Source organism: Fundulus heteroclitus, chromosome 20 (genome assembly GCF_011125445.2).
Source record: "Fundulus heteroclitus isolate FHET01 chromosome 20, MU-UCD_Fhet_4.1, whole genome shotgun sequence".
Classification (NCBI taxonomy): domain Eukaryota; kingdom Metazoa; phylum Chordata; class Actinopteri; order Cyprinodontiformes; family Fundulidae; genus Fundulus; species Fundulus heteroclitus.
Window position 1 is genome coordinate 25,248,775 of NC_046380.1, and position 15,757 is coordinate 25,264,531.

Below are 15,757 nucleotides of genomic sequence, written 5' to 3' on the forward strand. Positions count from 1 at the left end.
CAGCAGACTTCGTAACCTGCTTTATGTTTCTGATTCAAGGGGAAACGTTGGTGAACGTCCTCGACTTCAAAAAGGATATGGGCTTATGGCATGGTGTGCTCACTGTGAGTATATTTCCCTCTGAATAAATCCATCGAACACAAGTTTAGTGAAGTTATTCTTCCAGTAACCTTTGGAGCCCTTTAGAAAATAATAAAAAAGAAAAGTAAAAACCTGGAGAGTAGATTTAAAAATGTATCCTTTTTGAGCTCAATGTGTAACTATGTTGGATTACAATTAGCAAATACTGACTCTAAACCTGCCATTTATTCAAAGAACAACCCATTCAAAGCAATAATTAAGCCAAACTTGTACACAAAAATATACATTCTGCATTTAGGATGAAAAACCTTCTTTGTCTGTAAAGTTGCTCTACCCAGAAATCCTCAAAGGGCATAGTTCTAGCTTCACCTAGTTCAAATTCTGTTAAAAACAACAACTTTTAAACCCCTTTTGCTATAACATTAATCATCTGCAAATCCATAAAAAAAACAAAAAAAAACAACAACAGATGAATCAATTATCAAAGCATTTATTCATTGCAGCCCTAGTTATATTGTCTGCTGTTTTGCCAAACAGCGATAAATATAAAGACCATAATAATTAAATTGCCATGTTGGGAGCATTGAATGATTTTACCATTTGCAATATTTTTATAATATGCAATAAATGTGTGTGTTTTTTTAAGTTGAAAACACTTGTTTATTGGGTTATGTTAATTTTCTGAGAATATCTCTTTGTCGATTAAACGATTAATCAAAAAACATCAATAGATTAATCAATTTCTAAAATAATTGATAGCTGTAGCCCTACAATACATTGTATTTTATTGGTGTGCGTCTTCACGGGGTCTACCCTGGATGAATAGACTTTATCTCAAGGAAAACATTTATAATAAAGTTCTGTCACTGGTATCCTCCAAGAAAAAACAGGAGCGCTCAGCCAGGGATAAACACACACACACACACAAAAAAATCAGTGTACACATATGGTACTAGTAGCTCCATTAATGGCTTTGTGTAGTAACGAGACACAGCTAAATGCAGAAACACAGGGTCAAAGCAATAATTGCAAATAATGCAGAATTGGAGAGGAAGCAATTAGTTCAGAGAGTGGTGTGTCATCCAGCAGCATTAGCCTATGGCTGCATAACGTCACAACCCAACTCTAAGGCTGCAACAATGATGGGAGACAAACAAGGTTTTCCAAAAATATAATAATAATTTTATTTTACAAAATGGCCAAAATCGTGGACTACTTCGACCAGATCGTTTGTTACAATAAAGACAGCTTAGGGAAACAAAAGCCACTCTTAATTAGAAGCCTTCTCAAAAACAAGCATCTGAAGCCTTAGAATTAGATGAGAGGGTCAGTGAAAGAGGATAAAAACCTAAAAGACAAATAGTAATAACATTTTTTAATAAAAGTGGAAACATCAAATGTAAGAATGCCCCCTGTAGGATGCGTGTAGGTGGACTTTACAGGGTTTATTTCTGTCCCCCAGGCTGTAATGAACAGGATACACACCATCAGTGTTCCCTACGCTGTGATGAAAGCCTGTCCTCTCTCCTGGGTGCAGCGGGTCCACATGAATAAAGGTGAATGCCTTTAGTCTCTCAGTTTGAGTCATGTTGTATAAAGGCCTGTGTCATGTTCTTTAACGCGTTTTTCTTCTTCTTGTTCTTCTTCTTCTTCTGCAGCTCGTGTCGCTTTGGTGAAGTGCCGTGATCTGCACTGGGCCATGATGGCTCATCGGGACCAGAGAGATATCAGCCTGGCTTCGCTACGAATGCTCATTGTTGCTGATGGTGCTAACCCCTGTGAGTGGATCCATTAAAAAGCTGTTTTTGGTTAAACTAAGGGTTCCTACCAAGGGCTGAAGAAGTCTGGAGTTTAATTGGTGTATTTTCCCAGATCCATCCGTCCTTTTTTCAGCGTTCTGTATTTGAAGCCTGTTCAACTGTAAAAACGTCCCCTGGAAATTCATTAGAAAATACATTGTTTATAATTTAAAATTCACTATAATTTTTTTTTGCCGAAAAACATATTTGAAATTAAAATAGTGTAGGAACCCTGTGAACTGGTAGCAAACCTAAATGGATGTGATGTGACGCGAGGGAACGGCCCGTCTGCTCTTTTGCAGGGTCTGTCTCTTCCTGCGATGCCTTCCTGAACCTGTTTCAGTCTCACGGACTAAAGCCTGAGGTTATCTGCCCCTGTGCCGCCTCCCCTGAGGCCATGACGGTAGCTATACGCAGGTATCTCACTGTTGCTTTGCTATTGAAATTGTTTTGTATACTTTAGGATGAACCTAAACAAGATAGATGCATTGCCTTGTCTTCATTTTTAACCAAACCTACTAAACCTAGAAAAAGACATCAAATGCTTTTAGTTATTTTTTTTCCCTTTTCCCTTGGAGGGTTGCAGTTCTGCTCATTTTTTAATTTTCTATTGTTATTTGTCTGCCTCTTAAAGATCCACTCCACTGTAAGATGCATCTGACCTATCAGAGCAAACAACGAATGAATTATAATAGTAGCTGCTGTTGCAGAGAGGGTCCAGGGTGCGACTAATGTATTTTTTTTACCATTAGAGCTCCAAAACAACGGGATAAAAATATGCAAAGAGTCCTGCAAGAGACCAAAACCTGAATATGTTTTTATGGAACTGCTACATAGATCAATATATTGTTTGTTGCACATTTGCATATCGGCTGATGGATAACAGTGCCCCCCAAAGAGAAGGGACGGATTTTGCTAAGAATAAATAAACATATCTCCTCAAACTCTCGCTTTCTTTAGGCCGGGGGTCCCAGGTGCACCCCTCCCCGCACGTGCCATCCTTTCTATGGGCGGCCTGAGCTATGGGGTCATCCGGGTCAACACCGAGGACAAGAACTCTGCTCTGACCGTACAAGATGTGGGACACGTCATGCCTGGAGGTGAGGACCGACCGAGGCAGACATTAGCCAAGTGAAAAGAAAGAGACAGAAATGTCAAGTGGATGCAGATTTTATAGTAAGCTGCAAAGAAAAAAAGCTCAATTAGGCGTTCTAAGGTGTAAGAAATTATTTCGTCAAAACTTACTGGGATATAAATACAGAAAAGCACCAATGGACGTGTATCTGTCAGACAATGCCTTCTAGAAATCCGCTGCATGAGAAGATTATCCAGGTGGAAGAACGCACATTGAGACATCAGTCATGAATTTGCCTTTGCATCTGGTTGCAATGAATAAAAGGAGCGTTAGCCAGCTTGTTGCAACTGCTTGTTTAAAACAACAGTGTCCTAGACGGTCAGTTTTTACTAATCCACAGTGGGAACATCATGGGAACATAAATACAGAGCCTGTACAGCCTAAGATATTGCAAGCACCGGTTAAACTCTATCTGGATACAAAACAGAAATGCAAAATCAGCTTTTCCTTTTATCAACAAATCTCTCATGTAGAGTTTGTCTGACTTCAGAAGCAAATTGGAAATTAAGCATTCCTGTGATTTTTAAAAGCATCGTATGTGTTGGTTTTCAGGGACAACACTCCAGTGTGTTAGTACATGGTGCTAGAGTTTATTTAGAGGGAGTGGGTTTCGGTGAGTATTATTGGGGGCTATTTTTGGATGATAATAAGGTAAGTCTATAATATTTAAAATCTGTAACAAATCCTTGATCGCCCCTGCTGTCCCGTCTGCTGCGTTGGTCACACAAACTCTATGTTTGACTGCAGCGGAGCTACCGGCTACAGTGACTACTGATCAGTCACGAGGTTTTCCCAGGATGAATTAACTTTACACGTGATTATCTTAATAACAGTTTTTAGTCTGTAGATCAACTAATCTATGTTGTATCATCTGATATCCCAGACAGAAAGGCCTCAGCTCTACTGCCGGGATGTGCGGCGTGACTCCGGTTATAACGTGGTCTCCACTTTTGTACTTTTTAGCTCTGATGTGCATAGTCAGGCCAGACGGACCTCCACAGCTGTGTAAAACCGACGAGATAGGGGAGATAATCATCAACTCCCGTGCCGGAGGCATGATGTACTACGGCCTGCCTGGACTCACCAAAAACACCTTTGAGGTATGCCGGGTGGAAATGATCCAACCAGCTCCCATATATGTGCTGACAGGAAAGGAGGAGAGCGGAGCTGGTTTGTATTGTTTGCTGTAATTGGGCCATCTCTCTGTGATGTTGCTCAGGTGATACCGGTTAACGCAAATGGAGTTCCTATAGGAGAAATCCCGTTTGTGCGGTCAGGACTCCTGGGGTTTGTTGGCCCAGTAAGTACGACTCTTCCTGCTTGTCTCTGGTTGTGTGAAACCTCCCACATGCAGGATAAGGACTCTGCGTTGTGTGTCCCCCCCTCTCTCTCTCTCTCTGCACAGGGCAGTCTGATCTTTGTGGTGGGGAAGATAGAAGGCTTGCTGATGGTGAGCGGGCGGAGGCACAACGCTGACGACCTGGTGGCCACCGCTCTGGCTGTGGAGCCGGTTAAGACCGTGTACCGTGGAAGGTAGGCCCATGTGTGAAAGTTAATTTAGTCTTTGCTGACATCTAGTGGCTAAAGGCAAACGTAGCACGTCCAGAATGCAGGGAACAGTACAGTGCCTCGCAAACTTTTTCATGTTTCTTCACTTTACAACCACAACTTTATTTAAACACTTTTTATGGGGAATTTATGCACAACATAAGGTAATCATGATATACTTGATTTAAACATGAAAATAATCTTACAAGTTTGACGTGCATGTCTTTATACCCCGATATAAAATATGGCGCAACTGAAGTCATTTAATTTGTATATCGAGTCCAGTTGTGTGTAACTTAATCCCAGTCTAATTCAAGCTGTTCTGCAAAGGCCTCAGAGGTTTGTCGGAGAACATTACAGAACAAGCAGCATCATAAACACCAAAGGAACACAGCAGACAGCTCAGGGGTAAAGTAGCAGAGACATTTAAAGTAGCGTTTGAATAAAATAGAATAACCCAAGCTCTGAACATCTCACATAACCCTGATCAATCCACCTAGAAATTGAAATATTATCACAGAATAATGCAGACTTGCAAGCACATGGCTGTCCACCTAGGCTACGTTCACACTGCTGGGAAAGGCGACCGATATCCGTCTTTTTCTCTGCAATTCTGATCTTTTCACCTCCACTTTCATATTTGGTACAAATTCGGATACGTATTGGATTTTTTTTTCAAATCGTTCACAGTCTGAACGGTCGTCTCGCATTTTATCCGTCTTTCACGTCACTCTCCTGTCTCTCACTACACATCCACAGACAGCAGTAGCATTTAGCGCACCGTTGTAAATAACTGTTTTAATTTCTTCTTACCTTACTTGGTCTTACTATGACAAGTTTTTTTTAACAAAACTTTATTGAACACTTCCAGAAACATTTATATTCACCATTACTTCCACAAACAGTGCCGTGACGTCTCCTTCCGGTATCTGCGCATGCGGGTCGTTTTGCGGTCTTGGACCATTCAGACAGAAGTCTGATTATGGTCACATTTAATAGTAGAATGAACGGCCACCTCAATAAAAATCAGATTTCAGCAAAAAATCGGAATTGAGCATCAAGGCCTGCAGTGTGACCGTAGCCTTAGACGGATAGTTCAGCTAAGGGGAGCATTAATCAGAGAAGCAGCCCCTCTGGAGGAGCAGCAGAGATCCACAGCTCAGATGGGAGAACAACTAAACGCTCTGAACTCCACAGATCTGGTCTTTTTGAAAGAATGATGAGAAGAAAGCAACTAATAAAGAAAACCATGAGTTCTTTTTAACTTTTGCCACAAGTCAAGTAGCTGCCGCAGCAACATGTGGAGAGAGGTGCTCTGCTCTAATGAGATAAAAAATAATAAAGCCTATTGGTGATTAGAAATAAAATAAAAGACTTGATACCAGGGCGGAGGCTCAGCTTCTCGCAGGGCCACCCTTAACATACAGCCAGAGCAAAAATGTTAAAACCAGGCACCGTCTTCCAGGCGCTTCACAAAATATGCGCTACTTTGTGTTGGCCTAGCTCATAAGATCCCAAAGGAACCATTGAAGTGAAAAAGTTAATTGGGTAAGAATAGTTTTACGAGGAACTGTAGGCTTTGTTTTTTCACCTTTCTGTCAAACTCTCTCCAAGCCTAGAGAGAAGTCTTCACCATATCCCTGTTTGTGTTTGTGCACCAGGATCGCTGTGTTTTCAGTCACGGTGTTTTATGACGAGAGGGTGGTAATTGTCGCGGAGCAAAGGCCAGACGCCAGCGAGGAGGACAGCTTCCAGTGGATGAGCCGAGTGCTTCAGGTGAATCCAGAGCTTCGTAATCTGTTTCTTCTAAAAACGACCAGTGTTGCCCATCGAGGTTGACCGAGTTGTCTGGCTTCCCCTCGCCTCCAGGCCATCGACAGCATTCACCAGGTCGGCCTCTACTGTCTGGCTCTGGTCCCGGCCAACACCTTGCCCAAAACGCCCCTCGGCGGTATCCACATCTCCGACACCAAGCAGTTCTTCTTGGATGGGACGTTGCACCCCTGCAACATCCTCATGTGTCCCCATACGTGTGTCACTAACCTGCCAAAGCCCCGCCAGAAGCAGCCGGGTGAGCGGGACTTACGCCGTACTCGCTCATGATTAGTGTTTTTCTGCATGAAAAAAAACGTGTGGTGTTACTTTCTCTTAGTTAAAGTTGACATATAGGATGGATGGATGGATGGCATTTCATCTTCAGTTTGAATACGACAGTAAAACATGTTATAAATAACAATGAAAAAGGTTAAACATGCACGTTGTGGTCAATAAGCACTGGGTTTCCAAAATATTAAAATCATAAAGAGATGAATAATGTAAATTTGAGTTGAAATATGTTTTTTTTTGTACTTAATTTTCTTCTGTTTATTGATTTTATATTGTTCTCAGTAGTTTAGTGTCAGTAACCGTAATGGTAACGTGGGTTAAAAAGAAAACCACCATGGGTATTTGGTTTTAAGGTGAAGTTTGGTGAGATTTAATATCATCGTTTCATCCACAGCTGGGAAGATTAATGATCCAGTTGTGGAAAGAAACCAAACCTTTTTATTCTTATTGATTAATTCAGCTTCTTTTTCTAAATTTCCCTCCCAAATTGTTGAGATTTGTTTTCATTTGCGTCCTTCACTTGCAGAAATGTCATTTCCTTTTCTCCGATACTGACATTTTTAGCCACTTGTGTTACGTGAGAACAGCGGTTAGATCCACAGTCATAATGAGCTGTAACTAAATAGTCAGTAAATCTCCTTTTACGTGGTCAGCTATGGGTCGTCTGTTATCTTTTTCCTCCGTTTAATGCTGCTTTACTCCTTCGCAGTCGGTGTAGGCCCCGCCTCCGTCATGGTGGGCAACCTGGTGGCAGGGAAGCGGATCGCCCAGGCCGTAGGGAGGGACCTCGGCATGATCGAAGACCAGGATCTTGTCCGAAAGGTAGCTCGCCATCAAAGCGCTTTAACCCACACGCCCAACCAAATGCCACCTCCTGATCTAATGTATTACTAACAGCACTTAGCGCTGCATAGGCTGCAGGGATGATGTGCACGCAGATACGTTTGACGCTCAGCATTAGCACTAGATTTAGAAAAAGTGATGCTTTGATACTTTCCCTTGCCGCAGTAGCGATGGCCAAAGCCCGAGCCCGAAAAATCTTTGATTCTCCTTTCTTTCTGCTCTCGTGTCTCTCTTGGATGTAGCTCTGTATGTGGCCCACTGTGATGGTAAGAACTGCAGTCCTCTCTGGCACGTTCCCCCGCTCCTGTGTTTATGCCGGTCGTGTGCTAACCTGTGCTGTATTGTTGGCTTCGTGTAGTGGGCAAGCAAAAGCAAGACGCTGCATGCTTGTTTGGTTCTTACAGGACGTGCATCCTGGGATGTTCACTCCATCTCACACCCTGAGTTAGTTTTCGTTGTCCTGAGAGCTGTGTTTGCTCAGAGGGAGAGTCATATGTTGTTTGTCACTTATGTTGGACTGCTGTCCACTATTGGCACAAATTTATTTTTTTTTCTTCCTTCTGCAGAAAATCCCTCCCCGAATTTGCCTCCTGTGTTTTTCTTCTTTAGACGTTTAGTTTCTCATTATGTTTGTCGTCAAATTGCAGCATCAGTATTTGACTGAAGCTCTTCAGTGGAGGGCCCAGACAGACCCAGACCACGTCCTCTATGTGCTCCTAAACGCAAAGGTACAATGTTACTGAGTGGTACAGCTTTAAATGTTGGGATTTTTCCCAATTACTATACTTCATATGCGTGTTTATCTGCGCTTTTTCCATTTCTTCCTTTCAGGGCGTAACGGTGGGGACGGCGACGTGCGTCCAGCTCCACAAGAGAGCGGAGAAGATAGCGGCGGCCCTTTGCGAGAAAAGCAGCATCAATAAAGGGGAGAACGTTGTGCTGCTCTATCCTCCTGGCAAGTTCTGCCTCTGTGTCTAAATACTCCCAAAGCAATAAGTCTGTGTGAGACCCGAACGATTTGTTTTTTTTCTGTAACTCTGCGCTTGTCCTCCGTGTTTCCCCCCCCCAGGGATCGATTTGATTGCGGCCTTCTACGGCTGCCTCTACGCTGGCTGTGTGCCGGTCAACGTCAGGCCTCCGCACCCTCAGAACCTGGCAGCCACTCTGCCCACTGTTCGGATGATCATCGATGTATGCCTGCTTATGTCTGTCTGAATGTGTTTTCAATACGTTTTTCTTCATATAGTCATATTAGTATGAACTATTCATACCCTTTGAGCTGTTCTTGTTAAATATTGACCTGATAAAAGGCTAGGGGTGTTTAGACCCATTAGTCTTTGCAGCATCCTCTTTGGAAGCAATTTCATCTGCACTGCAAAAAGAGAACTAAAAATAAGTAAACATTTTTTTAAATGAATGTATTTGCCCTTGATTTGAGCTGGTAAATTAGATTATTTGCCAATGCAATGAGTATTTCTACCCCTAAAATAAGATAATTAGATATTCTGCACTTAAAATAAGATGATGGAGATGAATTTTTCCTATTTTAAGTGCGAAAATCTTATTCCATTGGAAAATAATCTTATTTACCTGCTCAAATCAAGGAAAATACTCTAATTTGTAAGAAAAATGTTCTTATTTTTAGCTCTATTTTTGCAGTGTAAGATCTTTTTTATGTTTCTATCAGTTTTACTGGTAGTGATCAACAGAAATTGTCTCCCATCTTTATTGTATCACTGCAAAAAGGGAACTAAAAGTAAGTGAATTGTTCTTGAAATCAGTGTATTTTTCCTTGATTAGAGCAGGTATATAAGACTATTTGCCAATGGAATAAAATGTTTGCGCTTCAAATAGGAACAATTCATCTCCATCATCTTATTTCAAGTGCAGGATATCTACTTATCTTATTTTAGGGGTAAAAACTCTCATTCCATTGGCAAATAGTCTTATTTAGCTCCTCAAATCAAGGAAAAATACACTAATTACAAGAAGTTTTTACTTACTTTGAGTTGCCTTTTTGCAGTGTTATAAAGCAGCTCAGTTTCAGCCAGGCTGGATGGAGAGTGCCTTTTATTCCGGTCTGGACTTTGACTGGACCGTTCTTACACATAAATATCCATTGATCTAGGACCCTTTCATTGTTGAGGGTTGTTCTTCTGCTGGACAATGAAACTTCACCCTACTTTCAGATGATCATTTTCAGCCTCTAGCAGGCTTTCTTGCAGGCTTGCCCTGTATTTAGCGTCATCCATCTTCCCATCAACTCTCAGCAGGTTTCCTGTCCCTGCAAAAGAAGAGCATTCCCACAGAATGATGCTGGCACCACTGCATTTCACCATAGGGATTGCTTGTTCAGGGCGATGTGCAGTGGTAGTTTGCCTCCACACAAAAATGGTTTAGCATGTGGGCCAAACAGTTTGATTTTGATCTTGTCTGATCTGAGCAACTTCCTTCACACGTTTGCTGTGTCCTCCGCATGGCTTGTAGCAAACTGCAGTTCAGACTTCTTGTGGACTTTCTTCTTGCCCCTCTTCCATAAAGGCCAGATTTCCAGAGGGCATTAATAATACTTGCACTGATGAAAAATGATCCCACCTGAGCTGTTGCTCTCTGCAGCTCATCCAGATAGGCCTCTGGGCTCTGATTAATACTCTACATATGGCAGGTTTGCAGTTGTGTCGTGCTATTTCCGTTTTCAAATGATAATGTATTTAAATCAAACCTGCTTTAAATTGTTTCCACTGTTCTTCGGCCTCGGTGATGCTGTCTGTTCACTAAAGTTCTCAAGCAAACCTCTGAGGCCTTCACAGAACAGCCGGATTTATACTGAGATTAAATCATACCCACCTGGGCTCTGGTTTAGGGGACTTCTGAAGGCAATTGGTTGCTCTTGATTTTTAATTTGTAAAATGTTCTCCCTTCACTTGACAAATATGCCACACTTGGTGCCGGTTTATCACGTAACATGGTGGTAAAATTTAACATCATGGGTTTAATGTAAAAGAATGGGGCGCGGTTCAAGTGCTGTGACGCCTGAGTGTCTTAACTCATTAATATTCTACATGTTTGAAAATGAAATGACCCGATAAGCACACATCTTGTTTACATCAGCTCGATGTCAGAAGGTGCGATCATGTTGCGTGAAACGCCGTGTGGGTGTGTTTACGCTTCCCATTTAAGCTTCTGCTCTCCTGATGGATCCTGTGTGTTTTGTTGCCAGGTCAGTAAAGCTGCGTGCATCCTCACAACACAGAACCTGATGAGGACTCTGCGCTCCAAAGAGGCCGCAGCCTCTGTCAACATCAAAACCTGGCCGACCATCATTGACACCGGTAGGAGACCTGCAGATGCTCAGCTTCGGCATCTTAGAGTTAGCGTCACTTCCAGTTCTGCTCAGCTTCACTGTGGATCCTAACCATTAGTCCAACAGGATAAAATTTTAGACTTCTGCCATGCTTAGATACTTGGGAAAGTATTGCTTAGATGGTGGATTCTAGGTTGGAAAAAATAACGAGGCGAATTGTCATACATTTTTGGAGAAAAGAAACAACTTTAAGCTTAGTTTTTCTTTTAATCTCTAGGATTTTGTTGTTTCTTATCGGATTTCTTTGCACACAAAGCGTCTTGGTTATACCTAGATAGCTAAGATAAGTAATAAGAGATACATAGATGAAAATAAATTAAATTTAACTTGTTTTTCTTAATCCAAAATAGTTGTGTGGACTTCTACATTTATATTCTCCCCTGTAAACGGCCTGCGCTGTTCTTGTTTGCAGATGACCTGCCTCGCCGCCGGCCTCCGCAGATCTACAAGCCTCCCACGGCAGAGATGATCGCTTATCTGGACTTCAGCGTCTCCACCACGGGCATGCTCACTGGCGTCAAGGTGAGGGATTATTTGCCAGCTACTTGTCTCTAACCAAAGCTGCCGCATCAATGGATCAGAATGGGAACACAGTGGTTGTGAAGAAGAAATGGAAGTGACCTTGTGAAATAAATTTAATTAAAAATAACAAAACTGTGCATGGTGTTAATGCAGCGCTCTCAAGAGCCGGAGGCCTTTGGTATATGTTGGTGTTGATGCCGTGCAGCATGTCTGGCTCATAACAGGTTAGGGTTCCTTCACAGTCCCATGAAATCTGGATGTGAATAAATTAGAAAACATTTTCTAGAATAAAACAGTCAAATCATCAAGCTGTTATCATAGCAAAAAAACTAAAGAAATTAATAAACTGTACTCACACTTAAATAGGTTCAGTATCATGACTCTATGATAATAATAAAACTGTTATCACAATGAAACAGGACTGAGATCTAATCTGAATCTTTTCATCTTTAAAGCTATTTATTTGAACTGTTTTGTGGCAAAAAAAAAAAAAGAAAAAAAAAGAAAAGAAGCTAGCACCATTATCTCCACTGTCTTGAGCGGGTTAAGCTCCAGGGGGTTCGGACCGCACCAGTGGACAAGCCCAGAGCGCCGTGTGGGGTGTGTTCACCAAGCCGTGCTGCGGTGAAACAGAGGGTGGCAGAATAACGGAGAAACAAAAGCCTTGAAGAGGACCGGCTGTGGTTTAGGAGTTCCTCTCTGGTGAAAGCCGTCGCCCAACGGTGGCAGACAGAAGAGTAAACGCAAAAAAAAAAAAAAAAAAAACAACAGCAAGAGAGCCGAGCACTGAGGCGACCGTCCGCGGCGCCATCTTGTTTGTGAAAAAGAATAGTACACCCTATTCGACTCGAAATATTTTCATGAAAATAAAGATTAATGCATGGCACGAAGTGGCTCAGGTGAAAATGAAATGAGATTTTCTACTATGTTGAACCTGCTCAGCTGAAATCCAGTTTTTTTTTTTTGCAGGGTTGTAGATGCTGATGAGACACTGCTGCTAGAGAGGCACATTTAAAAAGAAACCAGAAAACAACATTACTAATAATGAACCTTTTCTGTGTATGTATTACAGATCTCTCACGCAGCAGTCAGCGCCCTGTGTCGCTCCATAAAGCTTCAGTGTGAGCTTTACTCCTCTCGCCAAATAGCCATCTGTCTGGATCCTTACTGTGGTCTGGGCTTTGTCTTGTGGTGCCTTGCCAGGTACGGGAAACCATGACTTTTCTTTACATCCCCCTCACGCCCAGAGGTTGGTGTCTCTGTTTTTCCTCAGACCTTGGCTCTTTGCTCTTTTACCTGCAGCGTTTATTCTGGTCACCAGTCCATCCTGATCCCTCCCTTTGAGCTGGAGAGCTGCTTGTCTCTGTGGCTGAGCACGCTCAGTCAGTACCGCATCAGAGACACCTTCTGCTCCTACTCTGTGATGGAGCTGTGCACTAAAGGACTGGGCACGCAGACCGAGCTGCTCAAGGTGAGACCTCTACACTCACACACACACACACACACACACACACACACACACACACACACACACACACACACACACACACACACACACACACACACACAGAGGGAGCTGTCAGCGGAGGCTCGGCTATGACGTTGTGTTTGGATGCGTTTTAGGCGCGCGGAGTGAACCTGTCGTGTGTGCGGAGCTGCGTGGTGATAGCAGAGGAACGCCCTCGTCTCGCCCTCTCGCAGTCCTTCTCCAAGCTGTTTAAGGATTTGGGACTGTCGCCCAGGGCCGTCAGCACGGCGTTTGGCTCCAGGGTTAACCTGGCGATCTGCCTGCAGGTAAACCAAACATGAGCATCGGTCTCACCGCTGCTTCAAATGGCAGCTTGAGGGTTCCTACTTTTGGTTTAAAGTTTTTCCTGGGTCTGGATGGATCTTTCTTTCTTTCTTTCTTTCTTTCTTTCTTTCTTTCTTTCTTTCTTTCTTTCTTTCTTTCTTTCTTTCCTGTATATCTGCTGTAAAATGATTAATTATAGATTTCTAGCTTCTTTCTTTCTTTCTTTCTTTCTTTCTTTCTTCTTCTCTGTCTTTTTCTTTCCTGATATATGTGTAAAAAAAATGATATTTATAAGATTCTTTCTTTTCTGTCGTTCTTTCTTCTTTCTTTCTTCTTTCTTTCGAATCGCTGTAAAATGATTATTATAGATTTCTTCTTCTTTCTTCTGTACTTTCTCTTTTTTCTTCGTCTTCTTTTCTTTCTTCCTCTTCTTCTGTCAGTAATTGCGGAAAGAGATTATAGATGTTCTTTTATGCTTCTTCTTCTTCTTTTACTGTATATATGCTGTACATGATTATTTATAGATTCTTTCTTTCTTTCTTTTCTTTCTTCTTTCTTTCTTTCTTTCTTTCCTGTATATCTGCTGTAAAATGATTAATTATAGATTTCTTTCTTTCTTTCTTTCTTTCTTTCTTTCTTTCTTTCTGTCTTTCTTTCTTTCCTGTATATCTGCTGTAAAATGATTATTTATAGATTTCTTTCTTTCTTTCTTTCTTTTTCTTTCTTTCTTTCTTTCTTTCTTTCTTTCTTTCCTGTATATCTGCTGTAAAAGGATTATTTATAGATTTCTTTCTTTCTTTCTTTCTTTCTTTCCTGTATATCTGCTGTAAAATGATTAATTATAGATTTCTTTCTTTCTTTCTTTCTTTCTTTCTTTCTTTCTTTCTTTCTTTCTTTCTTTCTTTCTTTCTTTCTTTCTTCCCTGTATATCTGCTGATAAATTATTAATTATGGATCATCGGTATAAAAATGGGAACCTGTCAGACCTTATTTGTCTCTCACAGGGCACCACTGGTCCTGACCCCTGTACGGTGTATGTGGACATGAAGTCTCTGCGTCATGACAGGTGGGGACACACGTTTTTTTCTTCTCTCCAACTAAAACGACTTAAATTTTAATAAATAAATTTCTTCTAGCTTTTATATATCAAAGCTTATGGAAGCAAATGTACCTTTTAACAATGAGGACAAAATGGGGATTAGGGATTTTTTTTTCTTCCTGTATTGTTTAGCCCGGTACAAATGACTATAAATCAGATTATAAAAATCATTTGATGCTGTTACCCATAACAGCTCAGGACAGGAACATTTTCATCTGATCAGCCCTGGATCATCTCTTCACAATATTCTCGACGTGTTTTAGAAACGAGGACAGTTTTGTCTACAACCGCTTATAATCGGAGCTCGTTTACTTAATTCTATTCACATTTTTTATTGCATAGTTTGTTTTAATGACATGCCACATTTTCTTTAAGTGAGTTACTAAATCATAAACAGAACGCAGACTGTAGTTCTAATTTGTTTTACTGAAATATTTAATATTCCTCACTGATAAAGACATAACATGAACGGCAGCATATGTTGGTGCAAAACCTGCACCGGCCAGCGTTAAGGCAGCCTCCACAGATACGCGGATTGCTCACGCCATCTGTCCGGACTTGTCCAACACCATCATGTTTTAGAGACCTTCCGACTGCGTGCTTGGAGCGCTCCAGATGGTCGCTCGCCTCCTCAGTTCAAAGGATGCAAGAATTTCAAAATCTGATTCGCCTGAACACAGAACAGTTTCCCACTTCACCTCAGCGCACTTTAAGCCTCAGACATGACCAATGTGGTCACTTTAAGGTTTTGGTTGTTTTATTATTTGGTTGAAGCATAAAACGAGTTTTATTTTTAGGATAAACTGATAAACTGCCTTCACTGGGAGGGATCTTTGGTAGACCAAATGTGCCCCACTCCAAATGAATGAGTAGTAGCAGCAATTATTTATACACATATTTTTTTAAACTATAGGAAATAATTAAATTAGCTTTAGATTCTTAAATGTCCACAATTTACTTAATTAAAACATAAATAACTGAGATGTTTATTTACAGCGTAGTTCATACATGGACCAACAGAAGTGAGAAACATTATATCTCTCTAAATCCATTTAAACCACTGGTGGTTGGTAACTAATCAAATCTGTGAGTGTTTGTACATTAGTGACTGTTTCAACCAGATGTTTCTTTTAATGTGAATGTTGACAACCATGTGATTTAACAGTTTACTTTTATTGAATACCATCTAGTGGCCAGGTACGGTGGCTGAAAAATAGCCTCCATGGCTAAATCTGACATATTTAAATGATAAACAGAAACACTTGTGTTTTTAAAAAAATATATTAAAAAAAGATGGTTTACTACAGTATGATATTTACACTATTATTTCACAGTTTATATTCTGCAGTGCACCATAGAATAATTTAACCTGCCGTTCAAATTCAATGTAATTAAATTCTGTTTATCTAAATAGCAGCAATTCCCAACACATGTCATCTCAAGGCCCTTTAGAAAGTCAGTTCTATCA

At 41.2% G+C, this 15,757-nt stretch overlaps 1 protein-coding gene across 5 annotated transcripts in view; it reads left to right on the top strand.

Moving 5' to 3' along the window:
• The window catches only part of dip2bb (disco-interacting protein 2 homolog Bb), a 59,843-nt gene that overhangs the window by 35,248 nt on the left and 8,838 nt on the right, over positions 1-15,757 (top strand). For 2 of the 5 annotated variants that reach the window (XM_036151898.1, XM_036151899.1), the window contains 21 exons: positions 40-104; positions 1,544-1,637; positions 1,740-1,859; positions 2,183-2,297; positions 2,841-2,980; positions 3,979-4,115; positions 4,235-4,315; positions 4,421-4,548; positions 6,225-6,339; positions 6,433-6,634; positions 7,379-7,491; positions 7,755-7,778; positions 8,160-8,240; positions 8,344-8,467; positions 8,582-8,703; positions 10,733-10,844; positions 11,289-11,398; positions 12,471-12,601; positions 12,701-12,869; positions 13,022-13,192; positions 14,195-14,256. In XM_036151898.1, the coding sequence (XP_036007791.1) occupies positions 40-104; positions 1,544-1,637; positions 1,740-1,859; positions 2,183-2,297; positions 2,841-2,980; positions 3,979-4,115; positions 4,235-4,315; positions 4,421-4,548; positions 6,225-6,339; positions 6,433-6,634; positions 7,379-7,491; positions 7,755-7,778; positions 8,160-8,240; positions 8,344-8,467; positions 8,582-8,703; positions 10,733-10,844; positions 11,289-11,398; positions 12,471-12,601; positions 12,701-12,869; positions 13,022-13,192; positions 14,195-14,256 (2,416 nt within the window). Of the gene's footprint in view, positions 1-39; positions 105-1,543; positions 1,638-1,739; positions 1,860-2,182; positions 2,298-2,840; positions 2,981-3,978; positions 4,116-4,234; positions 4,316-4,420; positions 4,553-6,224; positions 6,340-6,432; positions 6,635-7,378; positions 7,492-7,754; positions 7,779-8,159; positions 8,241-8,343; positions 8,468-8,581; positions 8,704-10,732; positions 10,845-11,288; positions 11,399-12,470; positions 12,602-12,700; positions 12,870-13,021; positions 13,193-14,194; positions 14,257-15,757 lie in introns of those variants that run through there. The other 3 variants (XM_036151900.1, XM_036151901.1, XM_036151902.1) reach the window with 2 other exon arrangements.